Genomic DNA, 24,287 nt, shown 5'->3' on the forward strand with positions numbered 1-24,287 from the left:
CAGCAGTTGACAGACAGCCTCACCAGACAGCCCCGTCCTTCCTGAGAGAAGGGCGCCGCACCGGAAAGGGAGGAACCACGCACTGCTCGTCCCGCGTGCCGCTCTGGCGTCAGCAGTAGAAGGCGGAAGCGTAGTCTTCAGGATGCGGTTCCTGGTTGCGTTGCTCCTGCTGCGTGTCGCAGGGACGGGTAAGACCCCCTCAGCACCGCACAGCCTGTCCCCCAGGTCCCATGTCTTCACCTTGGCGGGTCTCCACTTGGCCTGGCTTCTTCCCTACCGGACCCGACCCTCATCTGACGGTCAAAACCCACCTTCCCATTCGGCCATCACCCCTCGGGTCTTCCGGTCCAGTCCCCTTCTCTCCCAGGTCGCTGCTTCCTCGGGCTTACTGCTTTTTCCTGTTTCAGGAGCTCCCTTGGCCCCTTCTCAGTCAGACGCCAACCCGGGAAAAGAAAATCCACCACTTACGCCTTCCGCAGGCTCCAACCATCTCCCCACGCCCCAGCTCTCACACGAAGACCTCAAGTTGATCGAGCAAAAGCTAGCCGTTAAGGAAGTCCGGGGCAAAACTGGGGATCCGAGCAAGGCAGCAAATCCCGATTTGGCCAGGTTCGAGGAACAGACCACTGCAACAGATCTCGAGTCGGCCAAACCCCGAGCGCAGACCGCTGCAACAGATCCCGAGTCCGCCAAGCCCCGAGCGCAGACCGCTGCAACAGATCCGGAGTCAGCCAAGCCCGGACCGCAGACCGCTGCAGCAGATCCCGAGTCCGCCAAACCCCGACCGCAGACCGCTGCAACAGATCCCGAGTCGGCCAAGCCCCGAGCGCAGACCACTGCAACGGATCCAGAGTCCAGAGCACAGGCCCCTGCAGCTGATCCAGAGTCAGCCGGACATGAATCGCGGACCACCGCAACTGATCCCAAGTTGGCTGGGTCCGGAGAGCAGACCGCCATATCTGATCTCAAGTCAGGAGGCCTTGAACAGCAGACCCCGCCAGAAGACCCTAAGCCCCATGACAATGCGCAGGAATCCCCAAAAGATGTTTTGATCTCCAATCCCTCTTCAGATAAGGAGACCCCCAAGAATGACAAGACCCACCTACCTGAAAAAGAACCGTCATCTGCGCATACTTCTAAAACTGAGATTGGGGAGAGACAGACAGTGGCCTCTGACCTCCCTTTGACTCAGGAAAGAGAAGATAAATCTTCAGAGCCTACTGAAGATGTGGATCCTAAGGAGGCTGAAGAAGGTGACACAGAGCCTGAAGAGGGCTCGCCTCTTGAAGAAGAGAATGAAAAGGTGCTGAGCCCTTCCTTCAGTGGGAACCGGGAAGGGACACATCTGGATCCTGTGAATAGCGAGGATAACTCTTACAAGGATAATCCTGGAAGTGCCAATGCAGAGAGCAGCCACTTCTTTGCATATCTGGTGACTGCGGCTGTTCTTGTTGCTGTCCTCTATATTGCCTACCACAACAAACGAAAGGTAAGAGGAGAAGCTTGGTTCCTGGGCAAGTGCCTGTCTCTGCCTGTGAGCCCACTCTGGAGATTTTTAAATCAACTTCAGTTTTTCCTCAGACCCTGCTAGGGCTTATGAAACTAGTTTTGTAAATCATGAGTTTTCATCATGTGACCTGTTTCCTCTGTTGCTATAAGGGCCAAGTTGGACCTGACCTAAATTGGGATCTCCTCCCATACTTTGAACTCAGATCATTTGCAACCTTTGTAAACCTGAGTTCTTGACACATAGACCTCTTACCTTTATCTTTGTCCATGCCTGAGGCACTTTACCATTTCTGGCTTACTTTCCCAACTTCTCTCTCATCTGTAGTGACAGGAAGAATATTTTCAGTCACATAGTGTCTGATACCAATAATAAAAGGCCCAGGGACTTCCCTGTAAGGATAAATAGAAGCAGGTCTACAAATGCACACACCATGTCCCTTAGAAACCACTCTGATGACAAAATGATTGTATTTTTCCCAGTAAGTCCTGAGAGTGTAGAAGATAATCTCAGTAACCTGGTTAAATTGGAGAGTTCATTTTTTTGATGGCTGTTGGGCATATGGCTATAAAGAATGAGAAAGGACCATTGGTAAAAATGCAGTCTTCGTTCTCCATCCAGATGTTCATGATGAGTGTGGTCATGGAAGAGTGAAGTTGAAGCAAAGTGTGGACTATTTGTAGATAGGACAAAAATCAGTGATTATGATCTGGAAAAAGATCAATCCTAGAGCTCTATGGGAAAGCCTGGCAGATCTTTGTTTCCCCTCCATTAATTATACAGGCTTCCACAGGCTACAGCCTCCATCAGTCATTTCTTATTAAGTACTGTAAAGGATCTTGATGTAATTAAGTCCCTTTAAAAATCTTTACACTATTTACTTATTTACGGGTGGTGGGAATTGAACTCAGGGCTACATGCATGCTAGGCAAGCACTCTACCATAGAGCTATATCCCAGGCCTGGTACATTAGTCTGCACAAGGCCCTGATTTGAACCCTAAAGTAGGGTCATTAACTTCTTCTGATTTCAAAACTGAAATCATCACAGAGCCAAATGTTAATATATTTTCTTTTTCTGTTCCTCAGATTATTGCTTTTGCTTTAGAAGGAAAACGATCCAAAGTCACTAGGCGGCCAAAGGCCAGTGACTACCAACGTTTGAACCTAAAGGTAAGGAGCCAGGTCGATGGGAGGGCTGTGCAACCTCAGGTGGCACCCAGTTCTGGGAATGCCACTGCCAGTTCTGGGAATGCCACTTACTCACTTGACAAATAAACAAGCTTGCCCAGAAACATGATTTTTCTTCCTAAATTTCCACTCACATTAGTAGCAACACCAGCATCTGATAGTAATTCCATAGACTCAGACTTCTTTTGCAGTATGCCAGGTCTTCACAAACTTAATAAACATGAATTACCTTGAAAGCTGTAATAAAAGGCCAAATCTGGGTGTGGTGGCACACACCTTTAATCCCAGCACATAGGAGGCAGAGGCAGGTGGAGCTCTGAGTTTGAGGCAGCCTGGTCTGCATAATGAGTTCCAGGTCAAGCAAGACTAAATAGTGAGACCCTGTCTCAAAACAAATCAAGAGCTAAATCTGATTCATGTAAGTATGAGATAAAGCTTGTGTGTCTGCATTTCTAGGGAACACCAAATGCTGCTTTGCAGAGTTTAGGGAGCAAAGCAGTCGATAACAACTCTCTGAAAACAAATGAGCCCAGAAGATAGGCCTCAAGTGGTACTCTGAATCAGTACTGCATTCAAAATTTCGAGCTGAACCTCTTGAATGCCTCTGCCAGGGAGAGAAGCTTGTCTTCTATCTCTCGGTCCCAGGAGCTGAACCAGGCTCTCCTCACAGGTGGGACCTGTGTACTCACACCAGGTGGCTGCCAGCAGGCATAGTGCCTGCCTCATCCTATTTAGCAATAGAAAGGGCATTGGCAATGAACAGTTGGTGACCCAGATGTGAATTGTTCCCAGACTTTCTGCAGGACACAGTTCAATAAACACCAGCTGTAGAGTAAGCTGCTCAGTTCAAAGCATCATTTTAAAACTATTTTATTTTTATTAGTCTTATTTTATGTGTCTAAGTGTATTGCCTGAATGTATGTAAGTGGACCCATGTCGTGCAGTGCCCAAGGAGGTCAGAAGAGGGCATCAAGATCCCCTGGAACTGGAGTTACAGATAATTGTTAGCCACCATTTGGGTGCTGGGAACTGAACCTGGGTCATCTGCAAGAACAGCCAGTGCTCTTAGCTGCTAAGCCATCTCTCCAGCTTCTTTAAATTTTTATTTATTTCTTATGTGTATGAATGTTTTTCCTGTACGTATGAAAGTACACCCATGTCTCAGTGTATTGCCTGAATGCATGTAAGTGGACCCATGTTGTGCAGTGCCCAAGGAGGTCAGAAGAGGACATCGGATCCCCTGGAACTGAAAACAGAATCTCACTATAAAGCCCTATCTGTCCTGTAACTTACTATGTAGACCAGGCTGGCCTTGAAATCACAGACATCCACCTGCCTCTGCCTCCTGAGTCCTGGGAATAAAAGTGTATGTGCTAGCGTCAGAGGTGTGTATCACCACACCCAGCCTTTCCTTTTTAAAAAAGAAACCCAATGAGTTTGATTAAGGTTACTTAGAAGAGCATGGGGCATCTTATTAGTGGTTACCCACTGAAGAAAATGTCTCTTCCTCCTCCATCAACTGTTAACAGGTATGTGTGTGTGTTTGAGACAGGGTCTTTCACGATAGCCTAGAACTCTGTGTAGTCTAGATGGTAGGCTGGCCTCAAGTTCATAATCCTCCTGTCTCAGCTTCCCAAATGTTAAGATTACAGGCTTGAACCATCACATCCACATCAGCTAAATAAATCTTTCTAATATGTTCTATTTCAAACTAATGTGATTCATATGCTTTTATTTTTATTAATTGCTGTTTCATGGTGGGGGGGTCGGTTTGTCTTAATTCTGAATATTTCCCCTTGAATCTCAGTTCTCAAATCACAATATTGTGTTTTCCTCTGGAAAAGATGACATCACCAACAGATTGTGTTGCTCTCGTTTCAGCTTTGATTTTGTTTTATCTGCAAGAACCTTGTCCTCACTGCTGATTTGTTTCCGACTCAAGAGAAATGAAAAGTACTGTGACCCCCTCTGAGGTTTGGTGACAAGTCCAGACTGGCAGAGACGGGTTGCTTCAGGTTTTGCACCTGCACTTTGGTGACATTGTACTCCGGTGATATTTTATTTACTTTCGTGTTCCCTTTCGCTGGTATATTCCATCATCCTTTCTTCCTTCGAGTGTGAGTAGAGGAGATATGTGAAACATGAGCAAAGGGGACCCCAGCCCTGGGCAGCCTACACTGCTGACCATTCTCCCTTAGCCTTGACTCGGAAGTGAGCTTAGTCCTTCCAGTTCATCTTTGCAGCTCTAGAATATTGTGCAAGTAGAGGCGTTGTTTTAATGCCTGTTTGAAGGATTTGTGCCCTAGAAAAGATGTAGAAGATGGCAAAATGCTGACCAGCAGAGGGATAATTTGAACATGGAATTCTCTCTAGAGACCTCAGCAGCAAACCAAAACAGCAAGCTTAAAGACTGCTTTGTCATCATCAAGTCTGACCCATCTACATAAATTCTATGCATTTTTCTGGTATTTTATACCCAAGAAAAGGTGAATCAGCTTCATTTTGGTTGTACTAGCACAAAAAAGCTTGGGCCAGGCCTGTTGGCACATACCTTTAATCTCAGCACTTGGGAGGCAGAGGCAGGCAAATCTTTGTAAGTTTCAGGCCAGCCTGGTCTACATAGCAAGGTCTGGGCTAGAGACCCTGTCTCCAAAAACCACAACAAAAAGTGAGCTTGGGGTTTCTGGAAGTAAAGCCACTGTCCTATCAGATTTTTTAAAAATATGATAATTATCATTTAACAAGTGTGTTCTTTCATAGTCACGCTAAAAGGGGCTCCTTGGAAAAGGGCAGGCCTTGATTTGCTCAAGAAAATATGGAGAGATTTGGTCTGCACAAAACATGTTCTCCACAAACTCTATTTTGCCTTTATTGCCTAATATAGAGTCTTAACACACGTATACATACATACATACCCACACCTAAGAACTAAGTACACTCTGCACAGTTTACCTTAATCTAAGATGCTAAAGTGATTAGTAAAAGAATCTTTTCTCTCCCATGCTGGATCGTGAAACTTTAAGAACTCTAGTAGAGTCCCTGGGATAACTGAGGATAGTGTCTTGGACTACGCTGTGTCTGAAGTTTGACTCCAGTCTGTGCGGTCATGCCTGAAGAAGAGATTCTCATCTAATCTTAGGGACATGGAAAGAGTGTGGGAAAGGAGAGAAACTGGGTGAGTTCTGTGCTGTCAGAGTCCAGTTGGAAGAAGAACTCATCCTTGCGTCGTCTTGCACCGAGCTAATAGCACATAGGACCTGGAGTTAAGCTGCTATTCTTGGCAGGTAGCACTCTGGAGATAAGGACTGTGTGCTCCTCACTGGTCTTCTCTGTGCTGTACACAAGTCTTACATTACTTTTCTTCAGCCTGAAAAATCTTCTGAGGCCCCACCAGCTCTTCCTAAGACCTCTCTAGTTCTCCTATCTTCCCTTCCTTCCTCAGGCGTTCTGTTTGTGCCCATCTACATGAACACCTTCCTTCCCTCCAGCCTGCATACATGCATGATGCCAGATTTCCCTCACCCATGTCCTTCCTGTTAATCATTCACCATTCTGCTCTAATAAGTGTCCTTTCCATGGCCTTGCTGTGTGTTCTTTCCTGATGTTTACAGATTCACTTTGGTCCCTGTCTTTCTACTGTTTCTAATGGTCATTCACTTAACCAGATCACCAAATCCAAAGGTTCATCCCGAAGATTGCTCTTATACTTGATAGGATTCGGTGCCATGGGCCATGCGCACTGACATTCTCTTTGTGAGTGTCTCATAAACTGCTTTGTCTTACCCTATGCTGGTGGGGAGACGACCTCCAGAGTCAGGTCTCTGTTGCTTTGTCTGCCTCAGAAGTTCATCTATTCTTCATTCTCTCAGTGACTCCTAGCCTCATCTTTGGCCTACCTCTCAAGAACCCAGTCATACTATGTGCTAATAGCTCAGCTACATGCTGTTAGCACCACAATCTGAGTTTGTCCTCCAGCCCTCAAGCTCTCTTCTCACTTGCCCAATTTCTTTAATTACCTGAAAACTCCATACTGAAAATTACCATTTTTCTCAAGTCCTATCCAATTTTTAAAGAAAGTGTATCCAACTACAGCCTTTCCCTCTTTGCTTACTTCCCTTATCCCACACCCGCATCCATTGTACTTTTCTGTTCATTTTTTTTTTTTTTTTTCCTTTTTGAGACAGGGTCTCCCAGTAGCCCCGCCTGGAACTCACTTTGTAGACCAGGCTGGCCTCGAACTCACAGAGATCTGCCTGCCGCTGCCTCCCAAGTGCTGGGATTAAAGATGTGCGCCACCACGCCCAACCTGTTCAACTTTTTAATTTTCAGGATCCGCCTGAACTGATTCTCCTAACCCTTTTCTCAGGTCAGTTTGAAAAACAGTGACTTTTCTGCGTTGTGTGCCCTGGTCTGGAGCTTCTTTCTGAAGCTGTAGATGCTTTAGTATTCTGGACTCTGCAGAAGGATTCCTTCTGGGCTTTTCCTTCCTCAGGTTCCCTCTCGCCTATGCGCCCATCGTGTCCTCCACATTCCAACTTCCTGGGTTGTCCAGTGGTTAGGTTTTCCCTTTTCTCTCAGCTTACCCAAATCTACCTTGTTTTGCAGGGCTCAGCCCACATTCCATGTTACTTCCTAGCTCCCCCATTCTATTCTGATAGCTCTTTTTTTTTTTTTTTTTTTTTCCGGTCTTTCTGAGATAGGGTCTCCCTATAGCTCCAGCTGGCCTAGGACTTGCTACGTAGACCAGGCTGGCCTTGAACTCACAGAGTTCTGCCTGCCTCTGCCTCCCAGTGCTGGGATTAAAGGTGTGAGCCACCACAGCCAGCTTTCTGATAGCTCTTAATGCTACCCCTGTCCATTTGGGAACTTAGCATGACAGAGGACTTAATATCTGAAGTTGCTCTGATCTCACCAAGAAATTAAGCTCTGAGAGAGAGTGCTTGACATTGTTTACATCTGCCAAGTGTTGTGACAGCCCTCGGAGACATCGGGGGTCTTGGAGGATTTTTCTTTCCATGACATCTTGCTGAGATAGAAATGAGGGCGCACACAGCTCTTTCTGGCTACTGGTTGCTGAGATCTTGACTTGATGGGCAGGAAGAAAGGTTGGTTTCAGGAACCAAAAGATGGATAGCAAGTGGACACATAAGTATTGTCACAGAGTTCATGAAGCGTAACCCTTTGGGCTACTGAGAAATATTTGTGCTGGCAAAGTACAGTGGAATTTGTTTCACTTGAGAAATGGCACTGGAGTCAGTTCCCACCAAAGGAAAACTCATTTTTAAGATGCTTGTTGTTTTGAAGCGAAAATACATGAAGCATGTTTGCCTAGAATGTGGATGGGGATGAACCAGGTGAGGCGTCCGAGCTAGGGGCTGGGCTGGCATGTAGGAAGCACACAGAGCCTCGGGAAGCACCCCCTAGACTGTTGCAGGTTTGCTTTCTTGCCCATCTTTTGTCTAAAGGGCGATTGGTTAAGGAGAGTCTGTTTCAGTCCTAGCTTATTAATAGCTTCACTGCTGTGAATTACTGAGGATATTGTTTATAGAAGCTACTTCAGGTTTGGGAGTCAGAGCAGAACAACTTAGAAAGACCTGACAGACTGACATGTTTCTCCCTAGTGATAGCTTTTGATGAGGTGTTTGGTGATAGAATTAGTACCCTTTGGAATTTCCCCAGCGGCCATGCTTTTTCTTCCCCAGGGTAGTCTGATACATATGTTGGAGTGTGCTGTGCTTTTGCACATGCCCTGGACTGCATGAACTTGGAGTGGGGTATGCTAGCCACAAGGTCCTATGGCTTTGCAGGCTGTCTTCTGAAAACCCTTACTAGGAAGGTTGCATTTGATATTGCCTTGCTAAAGAATGCTTTAAAGATGTTTTGAGGTTTAATAACTACATCCAGAGCAAGGGTGACTCAGTTCATTTAGCACCTCAATTGAAATGTGAATCTCCTAAATATTTCAGCTTAGAAACTCCTCTGTAGGGTCTGGGCATCAGCTGGCATAGCATGTCAAATTGCCCACAAAGCTGGCACCCTCACACTCTGATAGGAATTTAATTCACCAGACTGCTGTTAAGTAAATGATTGAATGTTGAAATTGTTAGTCTTGTTTTGTTGAAATTGTTAGCCTTGTTTTGTCCCAATTAGTAGATTGCCACTGTTAGCCATGGAGTCCTATAGTTTCACCTTTTTTGTAACAAATCTAATTGCTTAATTTTATTTTTTTAAAGCTTATTATTGTTTAATGACACATATTTTTTCAGTATATTTGAGCTTCTGTACATGCCATCTCAATGTAGTTTTATGCCACTAGTGAACAGAAACCAAAATAAATTTCAGATATTAAAGCAATGAAACCACTACATGGTACTAATACTATATTAAAATGGACTGATAAGACTGGTACCTCAGTCTGACCTAAGTGAAAGGTGTGACTTCTGTTCATACAGGTTGAGCATCCCTAATCTGAGATCCAAAAAAATACTCTAAAACCCAAAACAAGCTATAAGTGACAACATGAACTCATGACAGATGTAGAATGTGCACAATTACTCAAAATACTACATAAGATTATTCTTGGTCATGTATATGAAACATAAATGAATTTGGGGTTTAGACCTGGGTCCCATTCCCCCAAGATATCTCATTATGTATATGTAAATATTCCAAAATCTGAAGGAAACCAAGCAAACACAGAAGCATTCTGATTCCAAGCAGTTCAGAAAACCAGCACTCAATTTTTAATGTGCCAGCAAACCACAAAGCTATCCCTAGGCTCTGTGCAGAATTAGTTGGCTGGCTGTCTGTGTTCCAATCCACTTCTCTACCCCCATCCTCCTCTCCAGGTTGGTTTTCTAGTCAAGGAGGTAGCTAGGCTGCTCTATGGGGCTTTCTGCTGCCTCGATAACATCCTCTGCTATGTCTTTGGCCTGGAATGTTCCTTCTGCCTGCTTCAGCCGTGAGGCCTGGCCAGTCTGTCCTGAGTACTAACATCATCTCCTGGCATATGGAAAGAGGACAAGGCTTGGGGCCAAGGTATTGAGTTCCTTGAAGGCGACTTGGCACTGGCACTTTGAGAAGAGTTGCCACCCCAATCATAAGCTAAACCCGGGGCTTGGTTATATTTTGAATTTTCTTCAACCATGCTGAGCCTGCCACAGGCATTTTCCATCCAAGAGACTGGAGAACTGTTAAACCTATGGAACTACAATAAGACCATGTCTGGGTTTTGGCTAAACTCTCACTAAGTTGTCCTTCCCTTGACAGTGTAGAACTCCAGCTCAGCACTGAATGGATGAGAGCGAAAAGCTTCAGGGTAGGACTGGGCCAACCTGCTCTACTAGCCAACACCTTCAAGGGTTCTGCACAACTGAACCTTGGTCAGAGTTAGGAGGGGTGGAGTACTGAGGTGGAGAACAGATGGGAGGATTCTTCCATTATGAGCCATCAAGGCTGTGCAGCCCAGGCTAGACCTTTAGTAGAAATGCCAGGTGCAAAAGGAGAGAACTCCAGGTAAGAACTCTGATTTATATAGATCTCAAAAAACTGGTTTATTTGTACAAGGAACTACTGCAAGAGGAGGCCTTAAGGGAAGTTGCAATTCCTCTGACTCATCCCTGGACAGACTATTTTTGCTTCTTCTGTTCCTGGATCTTTGAGCCAAGAGCCTTCAGGTCTGAGTACAAGTTTCGCTTCAGGATGGCACTGCTGCACAGCAGAGCCCCTTGCATGGCCCCCATCAGCCCACAGGTGAAGATATCTTGGCCTAGAAGGCAAGAGCAGAGACCTATGAATGTCTACCCACATGGGAATGGCAGGGCAAGGCTCCCTGTCCGTCCTTCAATGTCAGGGTTACTCAGAGATGCTTCAGATCAGGGCCAGGACCACATCCAGCTTCTGGTCTGGGAACTGCAGGGAGTGGCAAGGTCTGCGGATGGAAACAGCGGTCCAGGGGGCCCAGATCCTGCAAAGCAGGGTAATGTACCTGTCAGGTAGAGGTTGGGGATAGGAGTTTGGGCCCTGATGGAGGCCATTGCATGAGGATGGAGGCGATTCAAGTCATGGTCAGCCCCATAGCTGGCACCTCGGGGAGCAGCCAGATAGTGCTGGTTGGTCAGTGGGGATCCTCCGGTCACACTCTCCACCTGAGGAGGCAAAAAAGCAGACCCAGGGTGGATGTGGGAATTTGCAAGAGTCCCATCTTTTCCTCCCTGAATGAGCAAGTGCCAATATGGGTGGGTGCCTTGTCCATCCTTGGGTCTCCTAGGGAAAGGACAAAAATGGCCTGTCACCTTTACTGCTGCATGCTAGCTCCTACCTTGCCCTCCAGCTGTGGGAACAGTTTCATGACCACTGCCATAGATGCTTCCACGAAGGTGTTTTTGAGGGTCTCATAGTCAACACCCCGCTTGCCCTTTGGCTTCTCCTCCCACTCTTCAAACCACTCAAAGGCCGTGGGCACCAGCACAGTCATTGTGGAGCGATCTGTGAGTACAAGGCCATGTCTTACCACTGCCTGGCCCTGCCCTGCCCCACCCCAGCCCCCATACCCAGTTCTCCTGGACCTTAAGCCCTACCTGGGAATCGTTCCTCCCAGGCCGGGTCCTTGGTTGATGAGGAGGAGATGAAGAGAAGAGGAATGTGTTGTGCAGCCTTTGCCTTAGGCATGGAGACATAGCGCTCCATCCTGTGGGTGAGGGGTGTGTGGTTGTCTTTTTCCTCAAAGCCACCAGCACCACCCAAAGGACAGTTATCCCAGGGACTCCCCACGGGGTGAAGTAGAGGCACAACTTCAGTGTGGAAAAACCTTTGTGGGAATCCTCCCAAGCCACGTCCTAATGCTTATAACCAGAACCATACCAAAGGTGGAAGCTGAGGCCTCAAGGGTTGAGGCCCTGTGCCAGTACTCTTCTTCACCCCCTCACATCTTTTAAAAAAAATATTTTTATGTGTATGAGTGTTTTGCCTGCATGAATGTACACCATGTACATGCAATGCCTAAAGAAGACAGAAGTGGATCCTCTGAATCAGGAGTTACAGGCAGTTGTTAGTTACCATGTGGGTGCTGGAAATTGAACCTGGGTCCTTTGGAAGATATCCCCTGGGCCACCTCTCCAGCCACATCTTACGCTTTGTCCATGTCCGTGTCAAAATAAACATAGTAATTGGTGGACTGCAGCTGTAGGTCCTCCTTGGTGCCTTGAAGGCAGATGAACACCAACAGCACTCCCATGCCAGGCCGCACCATACTCAGCTGCTGCTGTACACCTACAGATGGAGCCAGTGAGGTCAACACTGAGGCAGCTGTAGCCAGCCAGCCACTGCCTGCCTGCCCGGCAGCCTCAGAATGCTCCATCATCTCATCCACAACTGCCAGCAGGAACAGAGTCCTGCCACTTTCACAGCTCTTTTCACGTGATCCTGGCAGGGACCTGCTCTTCTCTCTCCTGGCTAGGTCAGACATAGCCTCAAATTCCTCCCCTTCCAACTCTACCACCTCTGCTCTGAGAGCACCTTTAGTCACAGGTCAGAGGGATGCCCAAGAACAGGGAAAACATCACCTAGGTGGAGTTTCAGCTTCCAGAGAGGAAATGTCAAGAACTTGGAAGACCAGTCTCTTACCTGGCAGACAGCGGGCACTCTCTGGCAGTAAGCGCTGGTAGGTATTGAACACTCCTGCACTGGAGATGACAATGGGGCAATAGATGTTCACCAGTTCTTGTCCCTTCTTCACACTGACACCTGAAGACACAAGAGTTTGGCTGAGGTTCTATGAGTTCTAGGAAGAGGGCCCAAAACCTCTTCCAGCTCTCAAGAGTTGGGGCTGTAGCTCAGTGGCATAGCACTTGTCTAGCACATGTGAGGTGCTGTGTTCAATTCCCATTTAAAAAAAAAAAATCCAGGAAAGAGAAAACCCACTTGGAGCATTTATTGTAGCCATGGTATGGTGGCATATGCCTGTGATTCTAGAATTTGGGAACTAGAAGCAGGATGATCAGGAGTTCTAAAACCATTCTCATCTAGTGAATTCAAGGTCTTTAAAAGCCTGTCTTAAAGCATTAGCAGAGCCATATTTACCCAGCTGTCTCCTAGCTTAGGCCCCTTTTCAGACCTAGAATGCCACTGGTCAGAGCTGGCCCCAGGCACACTCAAACAGGGAAGCATCTTCACACTCAGCCCTCCTTACACAGGCTTCTATGCTTACCTTCCCTAGCTCTTTCCACCCACTCGTGACTTGTTTATCTTTAGCCACACCCTGCCGTCCCCAGAGAACACAAGTCCCAGGCCTTCCTATGCTATTGAGTTCTATGTCTAAAATATTCCCCAATGATGAATCAACCTTCATGAAACTCCAAAGTTGCTGAAGCCTTCTGTGCATCCAACCCCATCTCTGGCCACTCACAAAACTATTACCTGACCTTTCATAAAATGGGTAGGTGGGGTTTTTTGTTGTGACTGTTTCTACATTTACTTATTTGGGGGGTTGGGCAGCATGTGGAGGTCAGAGAGCAACTTGGAGCCAATTCTCTTCTTCCACCATGTGGGTCCTGGGGATTAAATTTAAGCCATCAGGTTTGGCAGTAGGTGTCTTTTTACTGAGCCATCTTGCCAACCCCTAAAAGAGTAATTTTGATGTCAGGCCCTGAGGTATCTTGCAGGCCCAGATTCTAGCCTCTTATCCTGAATGAGGAAGCTGGTTCATCTATATATAGGGAGACCCCAGGTCACTCCCACCCCAGTCCAGTGACCCCAAAGCAAAGTGCAGGGCTCTTACCACACGCTTTCCCAGCCGAGTCCAGCAACACACTGTGCACAGGGGCCCTGGTGAGTACAGCCCCCCCAGCCCGCTGAATCACAGGAATGGTGTGGAAGGCGATCTCACTAGCACCCCCTCGGGGATAATATGCCCCCTGTATGTAGTGGTCAACCAGCAAAGCATGCATGGCGAAGGTGGTGTGGCTGGGGGTCACACCTACAGAAGGAAGAAGAGAAGGGAAGAAATGATGAACAGGCACTCGGCACCATTCAGAAAGAAACAAGGCTTCCTGTGGGAGACCACACAAGTCCATCCCAGGAACCACATGTTCCCCAAGGCCCAGGGCCACTGAAGGAGCTGTCTTCACCGCACATGGGGTACCTTACAGACACTGGGCTCGGTAGGAATAGAAATATACTCCCTGGCCAGGCATGGTAGTACACACCTTTAATCCCAGAACTAAGGAAGTATACTCCTTGAAAACCACCAGGCTGCCAAGACCAAGGTGGGCACTGACTGTTGGCTGAAGAGAAAAATCACTTGAGCAGGGTATGATAGTGCATGCCTATACTCTCAACACGGATGGCTAAAGCAGGAAGAGGTGGTTTTAAAGCCAGAGTAGGCTACATAGAGAGTTCCAGACCAGCCTGAAGACTAAGTGAGAATGTATTATAGAAGAGAGAGAGAGAATATGAGAACTCTTACTGGGGATTTAGCTCAGTTGGTAGACTACTTGCCTAACACGCACACAGCCCTGGGTTTGATCTCTAGCCTCACATAAATCAGATGTAGTAGTGCATGCCTGCAATCCCAGCACTAGGGAGGTGGAGGTAAAAGGAGCAGAAATTCAAGGTCATCCTTGACTGCATAGTGAATTCAAAGCTAACCTGGGATACATGAGACCCTGTCTGGAAAAAGGAAAAAAATTAAAATAAGAAAAAGAAAAGGGAAGGAAAAAGAATAAATCTTCTAGATACTGGAATTTCTACCGGAATCCAGCCAGGGTCAGACTGCTCATGCCTTATCCACAGCTCTTTTCTGCCCCTTCAATCAGCGAGGCAGACTGGGGAAGAAAGAGCTCGGAAGGCAGCACCTCATAAGAGCCTAGGACAAGCAGGTACATACCGTAGGTGGGGAAGATGTAGCTGAGCACAGCCTGGAGCTCAGAGGAGGCCCCCAGCTGCCGGAGGACTTCAGACAGGCTTTGGATGGATGCACGCAAGAATGGAGAGAAACGAGTCAGCAGCCCACTCTTGCTGAGGAGCCGAGCCAGGGGCAATGGGAGGAACTTCAGCAGAATGGCATGAGAGGCTCCTCTGGCTACCACCTGTGAAAAAAGTGTAAGGAGGGGGAACCATTGCCAACAGTCACCATTCCAATGGCCTGCACTGGCCTGCAGACCCAGCAACACTTACTCATACCTGAACTTTACAGAATCTGGACTTTAGAAAGTTGTTTTTAAAAAGCCAGGCATGGTGGCTCAGGCCTGTGATCCCATTACTGGAGAGGCTAAAGCAGGAGGAATGCCATGAGTTTGAGGCTGAGCTGGGCTATACAGTGACAAGCCAGCCAGAGCTATAAAAGCAAGACTGTGTCTCACTAAAGAAAAAAAAAATTTTTTTTTGAGACAGTGTCCCACATATCCCAGGCTGACCTCAAACTTGCTATGTGATGATGTCCTTGAATTCTTAATCCTGCCTCTACCCCCAAGTGCTGGGAATATGGAAAAAGAGATGTGTGCCACTATGCCCACTTTATGGGATTCTTGGAATCAAATTCAGGACTTTGTTCATACTAGCCAACTGAGCTTCATCCCCAACCCTAAAATTCCTTTTCAAAAACCTAAGTCTGGAAGCTAGGCGTCATAGCAGCACTTGGGAGGCAGAGGCAGGTGGATCTCAGTGAGTGTGAGGCCAGCTAGGCTACACAGACCCTATCTCAAACCAAACAACAAAGGCCCTAATCTAGTTCATCTCAGAGGATATCTGACTTCCTGGAAGCCTGCCTATCCAGGGAGGAGAGCAGGGTGCCCTCCAGAGGCCAGAGTGAGGGTGGCGGCTGGAGAGCCAGGCAGAGCAGAGGCAGACTGCAATGTGCACTGAATTCAGAACAGATGTGACGATTCCTTCCTGCCTCCCCAACTCCAGTCCCTCCCCACCTCCAGTCCCTCCCCACCAGTCACTTGACCAATGATAAAGCTAAGTCTGGTTGGGAATAAATGGGGATCCCTAGCATTGTGCATGTTACCTTAACCAGCTGCATATACTTGTCAATGACTGCTGCTTCTTTAGGAAACTTCTCCTTAAGGCCTTGAATGTATGCTTTCCTCCCACTGTACATGGGGAACTCCTTTCGGCCACTGGGTCCCTCTAGTATCATCAGGTCAAAAGGGGAGGCCATGGGAGCCCATTCCAGCTGCCCTTCAGTGATCTGGTCCAAGATAAAACGGCTAATGTTGCCCTCCTGCATGCGTCCAACATAATGGATTCCTGTTGGGAGGCAGCAAAAAAAGGAGACACGGGGACAAGGAGATTGGGCCCTGGAAAGGTGCCCAAAGGAAGAAGTTGCCCTACTTGGCCGAGTCCATGTCTTTTTGAGACACGGTCTCCCAGCTGTAGCCCCAGCTGACCTGTAACTATGTAGACCAGGCTGGCCTCGGACTGCCTGCCTCTGCCCCCCATGCACCACCACACCTGGCTGTGAACCCTTTCTATAGGAACATGCCCAAACAGATACCACCTGATCCTTGTCCAATTTGACCATCAGCAAGGGATCGAGATGCCCAGAGAGAAGATAGGACCTCTAAACATTAGAAATGCCCAATCACCCTACAGTGGGTGCTCCTAGCCTCCTGAAGACAGAGTTATGTTCCCAACCTTTTCCACAAAAGCCTCACCAGTGTCAAATTCAAGGCCATTTTTTCCAAAGGTATGACAACAGCCTCCTGCCTTGGTATGTTGTTCCAACACCAGGACTCTCTTGCCAGCTTTAGACAGAATCACAGCTGCAGCCAGGCCTCCGATGCCACTACCAATCACCACAGCATCCAGCTTCTCTGGTACGCAGCTGACTGAAAAAGCTGTAATGAAGGGAGGAGGTAGATGGTGGACTTCTCAGACAGGAGCAGGGAAGTAGCAAAGTCAGAGAAGCCAAAGAGGACTTCTCTAGTTCATACTGTGTAAGAAACCTCTAGGGCAAGCTGGGCATGTTGGTAGATGCCTGTAATCCAAGGGCTGGAGAGATAGTGTACAATTAAAAGCACTGGTTGCTCTTGCAGAGGACCCAGGTTCAGTTCCCAGCACCAACATGGAAGTGGCTAACAACCATCCTTAACTCCAGTTCCAGGGGATGGCAATGGTACAGATGTTGTCGTCTAAGTTCAGAGAGCAAGAGAAAAAAAACCAAGGAAGTGGAGGGGGGCTGGGTGGTGGCTCAGGACACTGTCTATGCACAAGCTGGGTTTCTTTGTAAGATGCAAGGGTGTGCAGGTGCCAATGACGATAGGGATATAGTGGATCTTCCAGACTGATGAAAAGGCTTGCCTGAAGCTGTTTCTCAGAAATCAGCACCAAACTGGTAAAATGAGGAAGTCTGGTGTGGGAAGACACCTAAACAGATGATCAAGCTGATCAACTGATTCATTTTCTTTCTTTCTTTCTTTCTTTCTTTCTTTCTTTCTTTCTTTCTTTCTTTCTTTCTTTCTCTTTCTCTCTCTCTCTCTCTCTCTCTCTGTGTCTCTCTGTCTCCCTCTCTCTCTCTGTCCCCTCTCTCCTTCTTTCCTTTTTTTGTTATATACTATAACAAAATAGTGAGACCCTGTCTCACTATATAGCCCTGGATGACCTAGTACTTGCTACGTAGACCAGGATGGCCTCAGACTCACAGAGATCACCTAACTCTGCCTCTGGAGTGCTGGAATTAAAACATGCAGCACCATGCCCAGACTCCCTTAAAAAAAAAAAAAATTGATAGCTTACAGAGTACCAAGTTCCTTATGGCATTTTCATACATACTTAGTTTTTGCTGACTCTCTCCCTTACCCCCTTTCTGTCCCCCACCCCCAGTATTCCCCCTTCCGCTTTCATATCATTTGTGATCTATTACTCTCCTAATCCCATAAAGCTTTTTTTTTTTTTCTCCTCTTAAGGGTCCTTTTCCAGTTCCCTGGTTTCCACTGTTTTGGTTTTTGGTTTGGGGTTTTGTTGTTGTTGTTTGAGAGAGGGTCTCCCTGTAGCTGGCCTGGAACTCAATATGTAAACCAGGCTGGCCGTGAACTCACAGAGATCTGCCTGTCTCTTCTGTCTCTTCCTTCTGAGATCTGGGACTGAATGGGACTGAAGGCATGCACTACCACTTAGGGCTTTTTTTTTTTTGAGACAAGGGTTTGCTATGTAGCTCCTGGCTGGCTTGGATCTTACTATACAAACCAGGCAGGCCTTGAACTTGTGACAATCCTGCTCCTTCTTCCTCCCCAGCACTGAGATTACAGGTATATGCCACCACTTCCAGCAAGATTTGTTCTTTAAAAACTACTGCCCAAGCTCACACCTGTAATTCTGCCTAAGTAAAGGCACAAAAATCACTGTGAATTTCCCACACCCTTGAGCTTGCATGAAAATTGGTTCTAGTACTAAGTAGAAGTTCTCTTACCCGGTGAGCTGAACAGATTCTAAATAGCAGGGCCGGGACAAGGCTACTCTAGTATCTTGGCGTGCCAAGGACAACGTCCACGCCCAAGACTTCAGGGACATAGGGCACTAAAACAGGGCGCCTTTATGTGCAAGTAAGTTTTCCCAGTACTTAGAGGGACACAGAGGTCCATGCCAGACTGCTGCTTGGCCCTGCTAGAAAGAGCAGGATGAAAACCTGAGGAGGCCTTGGCGCAGTCGCGGACCCCAGGGTCTTTCCCGCTGACCTTGTTTGAGAACCTTTTTCCTGGCCTCCTGATCCGTCACCAGGGGCGCAGGTGGTCGCTTGACATCTTCAAAGAAGGGGTTCGGGGAGCTTCCTGCGAAGAGCTCCACGTAAACTCTGCGGAGCACCGCCAGCAGCAGCACCGCCAGCAGCAGCAGCGTTATCCACATCTTGCTGCCTGTGTTCACCGAGGCGTGTCCTCGGGGCTTGAGCTCAGAGCTCAGCTTTTATGGATGAGTTTCCGCCGGGTTAGCTCAACCCTTGGGATCAGGAAGGCAGAAGCAACTTTGACCTACGCCTGCTGGTTAAGATTGTCCATCATGGCTCTCCATAAACCTTTGCTGCTCGGAGTTTCCATTGCCTGCTGGGAAGTGTAGTTCAAGAACGGGATAGGCGCACAGGAGGCGCTCCACACCTGCGCGATGAGGCCCGCCTGGGATGCGGAACCCACACCCGAACGCAGAGGACGCGTCCGGTGAACCCCGGGTGGGGGTGAGGCGGGGGAGTTGTGGAGGGTGGGGGCAGTCTGACGAGGGACGATGTCAGGTGGAAGTGGTCACTGGAGGGCCACTCAATGCTAAAGTTGCAGGACTGAAAAAGAATCCGTTCTGGGAAACAGACGGAAGACCTGGGTTCTGGTCCCAGTTCTGAGATGGGCTCGCTGAAACCTCTGAGGCAATTGCTTTTTTACTTTTCTCTTCCAAGCAGTGAGAAAGTTTGTGTCCCCGAGTACCCACAGAACCTCTGCCTGCCTGGGTATTTTGATGAGACCGCTGTTGAGATCTGCGCTGGCAGCCCAGGGGTCCTGTGTCAGTGTCCCAGAGCTTTGACCCAGGAACCCTGCCCCCCCCCCACGACGTTGCCCCTAATCGCAGTCATTCTGTGAGAGCCACGGGGGCAGAGTCGCCTAGGGAGGGTCAAGCCTTATGGAAGACTCAGCCAGGGATTATCTTATCTTTGTGAGCATTTGTATTTAAGGATAAACCACCTTCTAAATGACCTTTTTGGAGGGTTTAAGTTCCAGCAAACAGTCAAAAAATCACACCCTGTTAATGTTGCCCCTTGTGGAAAGTAGGTTCACAAAAAATACTTGATTTGAAAAGAATCTGCTTTTATAGGAAGCCCATTTCCTCAAGGCCAACTATCAGGAACATGCTTATTATCAGTAGGAGTGACTTTATAACTGAGTATTTTGTCCCTGTTGCAGGCCCCAGCTGTGCTCCAGCCCAATGTGTAAAGCTGGTCATGCCTCTATGCTACTTGGTTCATTTCATGCAGAGTAACAGAAGAGCCTTCCTGAGATTGCTGCTGCCACTACCTACCTGTCACCCTGCCAGGTTGGCTGATGTGTTTTTTCATTCTTTGCTGCCATTGGGCCAAGATGGGAGGAAGAAAGGAAAAGAGGCAGATGCTGAGATTCCAGGGAGAGAAGGCTAGCTCCTTGGAGAGTGGGGGTACAAGTGAGGGAGGTACCACTGTTTCCCCTCGATCACAATGAGCCAGTTGTCCAGCCCAAAAGCCAGGTGGTACCCTTCCTCTCAGTGTTAAAACCTTCAGTTTGTTGCTGACAGCCAGTTTTTAAGGATTCAGAGCACAGCTCCAAGTAGAGAGCTGACCTCATGGAGAGGCCACCCTCCTTCCTTCGTTACCTGAGTGAGAAGTATGGTTGTCAGTTGTATGAGAGCCATCTGCACTCTTTTTCCCTCGACACTAAGGACTGAACCCAGTGCTGGACCACTAAGCTACCCCACCTCCCTTGCCCATTTTATCTTTCTGGTGTGTGTGTGTGTGTGTGTGTGTGTGTGTGGTGTGTGGTGTGTGTGTGTGGTGTGTGTGTGTGTGTGTGGTGTGTGTGTGGCGTGTGTGGTGTGTGTGTGTGTGGTGTGTAGGTGTGTGTGTGGCATGCGTGGTGTGTGGTGTGTGTGGGGTGTGTGTGTGTGTGTGTGGTGTGCGGTGTGTGTGGTGTGTGTGTGTGTGGTATGTGTGTGTGTGGTGTGTGTGGTATGTGGTATGTGTGTGTGTGTGTGTGTGTGTGTGTGTACCTATATACATACAGAAGTCCGAGGAGAACTGTTGGGTGCCCTGCTGTATGTATCAGTCTCTGCCTTATTCCCTTGCAACAGGAATTCACACTGAACCTGGAGCTAAGCTAAGCAGCCAGCAAGCCCCTGTAAGCCTCCTGTCTCCACCCCCTGGGTATTGGCATTATAAGCATGTGCATGTGCATGCCCAGGTTTTTTATGTGGTTGCTGAGGATTCAAACCCAAGTTCTCATGCATGCACAGGACATTCTTTCTTACTTGACTGTCTTCGCAGCCCTTTGTTTGTTTGTTTGTTTGTTTGTTTGTTTGTTTTTGACACAACAGCCTTGCTATGTCAGGCTGACCTGGAACACCCTGTGTAAATCAGACTGGCCTCAAACTTGCAGTGATCCTCCTGCCTCTGCTTCTTAAAGTGATGGGATTTTAGGTATGCACCACAATGCTGAGTATGGCTTCTAGTTTTTTTTCATTTGCAGTGTTGGGGTCCCACACATAGTAAGCAATAATAGCTCTACCACTGATCTGTACCCTTAGCCTCATGTGTCTTGTCTTGACCCCCACACATAGATCTCTGCCACTAAGGCTCTTGGGAAACTCCTATGAGGCATTTTGATCCAAATTTTTATGTGATAGGTATCTATGAGGTCTAGTTCCCTTGTAATTAAGGCATGATCTTTATCCAGCCCTTTTCCTGAGGCAGGCCCCATAAGATGAAAGACCACTTAGGCTGGAGTTCTGGGCTTGGTGTCATTACACACTTGTTATCCCAATACTTGGGAAGTAGAAGCAAGCCTCAGCTACATATCAAGTGTGAAGGCAGCCTCAGCTATATGAGACCCTGTCTCAAAAACAGAAAAACAAAACAAAACAGAAATCCAGAGAAATAGGGAGATGGTTCAGTTGGTAAAGTGCCTTCAGGGGCCTGAGTTTGATCTCCAGAACTGATGTATAAAAGCTAGGCATTATGGAATGCACTTATAATCTCAATACTAGGAGGCAGAAACAGGCCCTCCAAGCCTGCAGAGATTACTTGGCAAGTTCCAAGAGAAGGAGCGATCCTATCTCAAATAAATAAATAATAAATAAATAAATAAATAAATAATAAATAAATAAGGTACCTAAGGAACAATAGCTGAGATTGCCCTATGACCGTCGCATGCACAAACTCACACGTACATAATCTGTGTACATGTACATACACACAGAGTGGGCCAACTTGTCTAGGCAGCTCCCAGTATACAGTATTAGTGAAAACTAGAGAAGGTTAGGACATTGTGTTGCATTTAGAGTTTCTATCCCCCAAGGAACCAGTTCTAGCATTTTAATACCCCAGCTCCAGCCTATGGCTAGGACCTGAATAAAACTGATCTCTATACCCATCAATTAGACTCACCTCTTTGATAAACTCACCCAAGTCCTGGTAACTTCACGACCAGAGACAGACTCCACCACTTAGAATAATGCCACTGCCTTCTAAACACTGAAAATATAACCCCAGCCCCCTGCATGGTCCCTGTCATCCAGTGGTGTGGGCAATAAGCAGTGGACATCTGGCTAACATAGCTTGTTTATTCATAATAAATTCACAATTGCGTGAAGATTTTCAAAGTCTGTTTTTACCCCCCAAATAGAGGCATAACTGAATGATGAAACCAGTTTTTCTTTTCTTTTTCTTTTTCCAGAGCTGAGGCTTCACAGTCCCCAGGGACCCCTTTCAGACACAAAAAAAATCTCCTGCACCCTGGTGATGGCACAAAGGGACTGTTTTCTTTCTCTTCATCTACATGACTGTCAAGAAGGAAGGAGGTGGAGGTAGAGCAGTTGGACCTCTGACTCTCTTGGTAGCTTCAGACCTCAGACCTTATCAAACCCCTTTCAGAGCCCAAGGACGAAGCTTACCTGAACCAGTGCTCTTGAGTCATGAGTGAAAAAATTTGCTCCTTCCATGCTGAGAAAGAATTAGGAGATGGACAGGTAAGCACTCCTATTTGAGAAAGAAGGTATTGGTTTGAGATACGTTGTTAATAAAGAGATAGAGAATGAGGAATTTTAGAAATATTTAGGGAAAACCCTCATTATAGCTCTTTGTTCTATTAAAGAAGATTCTAAATTGAAGGTGTAGATCAGTAGTAAAGCGCTTGCCTAGCTTGCATGCAGCTCTGGGTTCGATCTCCAGGAGTGGGGGGAGGGCTACATGGTTTTCTAAGTGGCTTTGTTTTGTTCTGGTTGGTTAGGGATGGCGAGAATTTCAATGTGAAATCCCCTAAGAAACCTCTTTTTCATCCACTCGCTTCAGTTTCCGTACTGCCCTCCTCCTTGTCAAGTGCTGGCTTTGTCCCAATCATCCCCAGGCCTCTTGGTTCAATATAGTATATGTCTACATGAGCCTGGCAGCTAACCCTACACTCTTGACCTTCCACACTGTCTTGCTGGCCAGAAATGGAATTTAGTGACCAGAATAAGGACAAAGCACTTGTTTGGGGACTCCAGAAAGGTTCTCCTCATGGTCAGAAAAAGTGAACTGCTCTTCCAAAGAGAATTCTCTGGAGGGAGCTAAACTGTGGAGGGAACAGGATGAGATGAATCCTGAATATGTAGACCCTTGTAAGGAGTTGCCTTTTTAAAATATTTATTATTTTTATTTTATGTATGTGAGTGTATTGCCTCCATGCATCTAAGTGCACCCATGTCATGCAATGCTCAAGGAGGTCAGAAGAGAGTGTTGGATTCCACTGGAACTGGAATTATGGATGCTTGTTAGCTGTCATGTGGATGCTGGGAATTGATCTCAGGTCCACTGCAAGAGCAACCACTGCTCTTAACCACTGAGTCATCTCTCCAGCCCCATAAGGAATTGTTCATAAAGCATGAAGAATTACTAAATATTATTGAGCTCAAATTTCAATAAAAACTGAAGACATATTTTGTGTCTTGTACTATGCTAGTTGTTATGGGAAATATTGAACACATACAAGGTCCCTATGTAAACTTTTGCAGAGAAGTTTGTGCTGCATGCAGGGCTATAAGACTTAAAGAGGGAGCTGGAGAGATGGTTCAGAGATTAAGAGTACTTGATCTTCCAGAGGACCCAAGATCAGTTCCCCATATCTGTGTCAGGAAGCTTACAGCTAGCTGTAACTCAGCTCCAGGGGAGCCAGTGCCGTCTTCTGGCCACCACGGCATCTATACATGTGGCATATACTCACACAGACACTCACATATACTTAATAAATAAAATATTTTTTAAAAATCATTACAAAAAGCCGGGTGTGCTGGTGCGTACCTGTAGTCCCAGCACTTGGGAGGCAGAGGCAGGCGGATCTCTCTGAGTTCAAGGCCAGCCTGGTCTACATAGTGAGTTCCAGGTCAGCTGGAGCTACAGGGAGACCCTGTCTCAAAAAGACCAATAAAATAAATAAATACGTACATAAATAAATAAATAAAAATCATTAAATAAAAAAAGACTTAAGCCAGGCACAGTGGCACATATCTTTAATCCCAGCCCTCAAGAGACCTCAGAGGTAGGCTTATGTCTGTGAGATTGAGGCCAGCCTGGTCTACATAGCAAGTTCTAGGGACTGTAGGGAGACTCTGTCTTTGAAAAAAAAAAAAAATACTGAAGAGATTAGACCATTATAACTCCAGGTGGAAAGATAGACCACTGAAGAATATGGAACTGGTGTTAAAGGGATCAGAGGACACAGACTATGCTGGAAGAAATCTGTATATATGAAGGGTTAGAGGTGAGGTAAGGTGTTATAGCAAATGTTAACATTGGATTACTGTAGAAGATTATAATGCTTAGGAATTATGAGGTCAGAATTGAAGAAGTCCAGGCAGCTGTGGGGTGTTAGGCCCCCCATTCCTTTGGGTAAA

General features: G+C 47.0%; 3 protein-coding genes across 8 annotated transcripts in view; 2 read left to right on the plus strand and 1 right to left on the minus strand.

The window, feature by feature from the left end:
- Window positions 1-53: 53 nt before the first annotated feature.
- Window positions 54-9,120, plus strand: Tgoln2 (trans-golgi network protein 2). Its single transcript, XM_008840253.3, has 4 exons — window positions 54-188; window positions 408-1,489; window positions 2,595-2,678; window positions 4,578-9,120. The coding sequence occupies exons 1-4, from the start codon at window positions 143-145 to the stop codon at window positions 4,581-4,583; spliced, it is 1,218 nt and encodes a 405-aa protein (XP_008838475.1). The 5' UTR covers window positions 54-142; the 3' UTR covers window positions 4,584-9,120.
- A 1,099-nt stretch (window positions 9,121-10,219) lies between these two features.
- Retsat (retinol saturase) lies at window positions 10,220-18,678 on the minus strand. Its single transcript, XM_008840254.3, has 11 exons — window positions 18,371-18,678; window positions 16,352-16,534; window positions 15,703-15,944; window positions 14,581-14,782; window positions 13,474-13,671; window positions 12,321-12,440; window positions 11,828-11,966; window positions 11,276-11,385; window positions 11,017-11,183; window positions 10,684-10,843; window positions 10,220-10,464 (listed from the first exon to the last, which is right to left on the minus strand). Exons 1-11 carry the CDS (start codon window positions 18,537-18,539, stop codon window positions 10,325-10,327), a joined length of 1,830 nt encoding a protein of 609 aa, XP_008838476.1. The 5' UTR covers window positions 18,540-18,678; the 3' UTR covers window positions 10,220-10,324.
- Window positions 18,679-18,745: 67 nt separating this feature from the next.
- The window catches only part of Elmod3 (ELMO domain containing 3), a 42,041-nt gene continuing 36,499 nt past the window's right edge, over window positions 18,746-24,287 (plus strand). Inside the window, exons 1-4 of one of the 6 annotated variants that reach the window (XM_017799903.2) lie at window positions 18,749-18,861; window positions 19,577-19,706; window positions 20,493-20,539; window positions 22,094-22,385. In XM_017799903.2, coding sequence (XP_017655392.1) covers window positions 22,332-22,385 — 54 coding nt within the window. In that variant the 5' untranslated portion in view covers window positions 18,749-18,861; window positions 19,577-19,706; window positions 20,493-20,539; window positions 22,094-22,331. Of the gene's footprint in view, window positions 18,862-19,576; window positions 19,707-20,492; window positions 20,540-22,093; window positions 22,386-24,287 lie in introns of all 6 variants that reach the window. The other 5 variants (XM_029566993.1, XM_029566994.1, XM_008840256.3 and 2 more) reach the window with 5 other exon arrangements.

The sequence above is a fragment of the Nannospalax galili genome, unplaced genomic scaffold, assembly GCF_000622305.1.
Source record: "Nannospalax galili isolate Female #2095 unplaced genomic scaffold, S.galili_v1.0 scaffold279, whole genome shotgun sequence".
NCBI classification, from domain to species: domain Eukaryota; kingdom Metazoa; phylum Chordata; class Mammalia; order Rodentia; family Spalacidae; genus Nannospalax; species Nannospalax galili.

Coding starts and splice junctions, on each gene's coding strand:
- Tgoln2 (XM_008840253.3), top strand. CDS start 143: ATGCGGTTCCTGGTTGCGTTGCTCCTGCTGCGTGTCGCAGGGACGG. Junction 189..407: donor GCTGCGTGTCGCAGGGACGG/GTAAGACCCCCT, acceptor TTCCTGTTTCAG/GAGCTCCCTTGGCCCCTTCT. Junction 1,490..2,594: donor CCTACCACAACAAACGAAAG/GTAAGAGGAGAA, acceptor TCTGTTCCTCAG/ATTATTGCTTTTGCTTTAGA.
- Retsat (XM_008840254.3), bottom strand. CDS start 18,539: ATGTGGATAACGCTGCTGCTGCTGGCGGTGCTGCTGCTGGCGGTGCTC. Junction 13,672..14,580: donor CTACATCTTCCCCACCTACG/GTATGTACCTGC, acceptor TTCCTTCTGTAG/GTGTGACCCCCAGCCACACC. Junction 11,967..12,320: donor GAGTGCCCGCTGTCTGCCAG/GTAAGAGACTGG, acceptor CTCCATCTGTAG/GTGTACAGCAGCAGCTGAGT.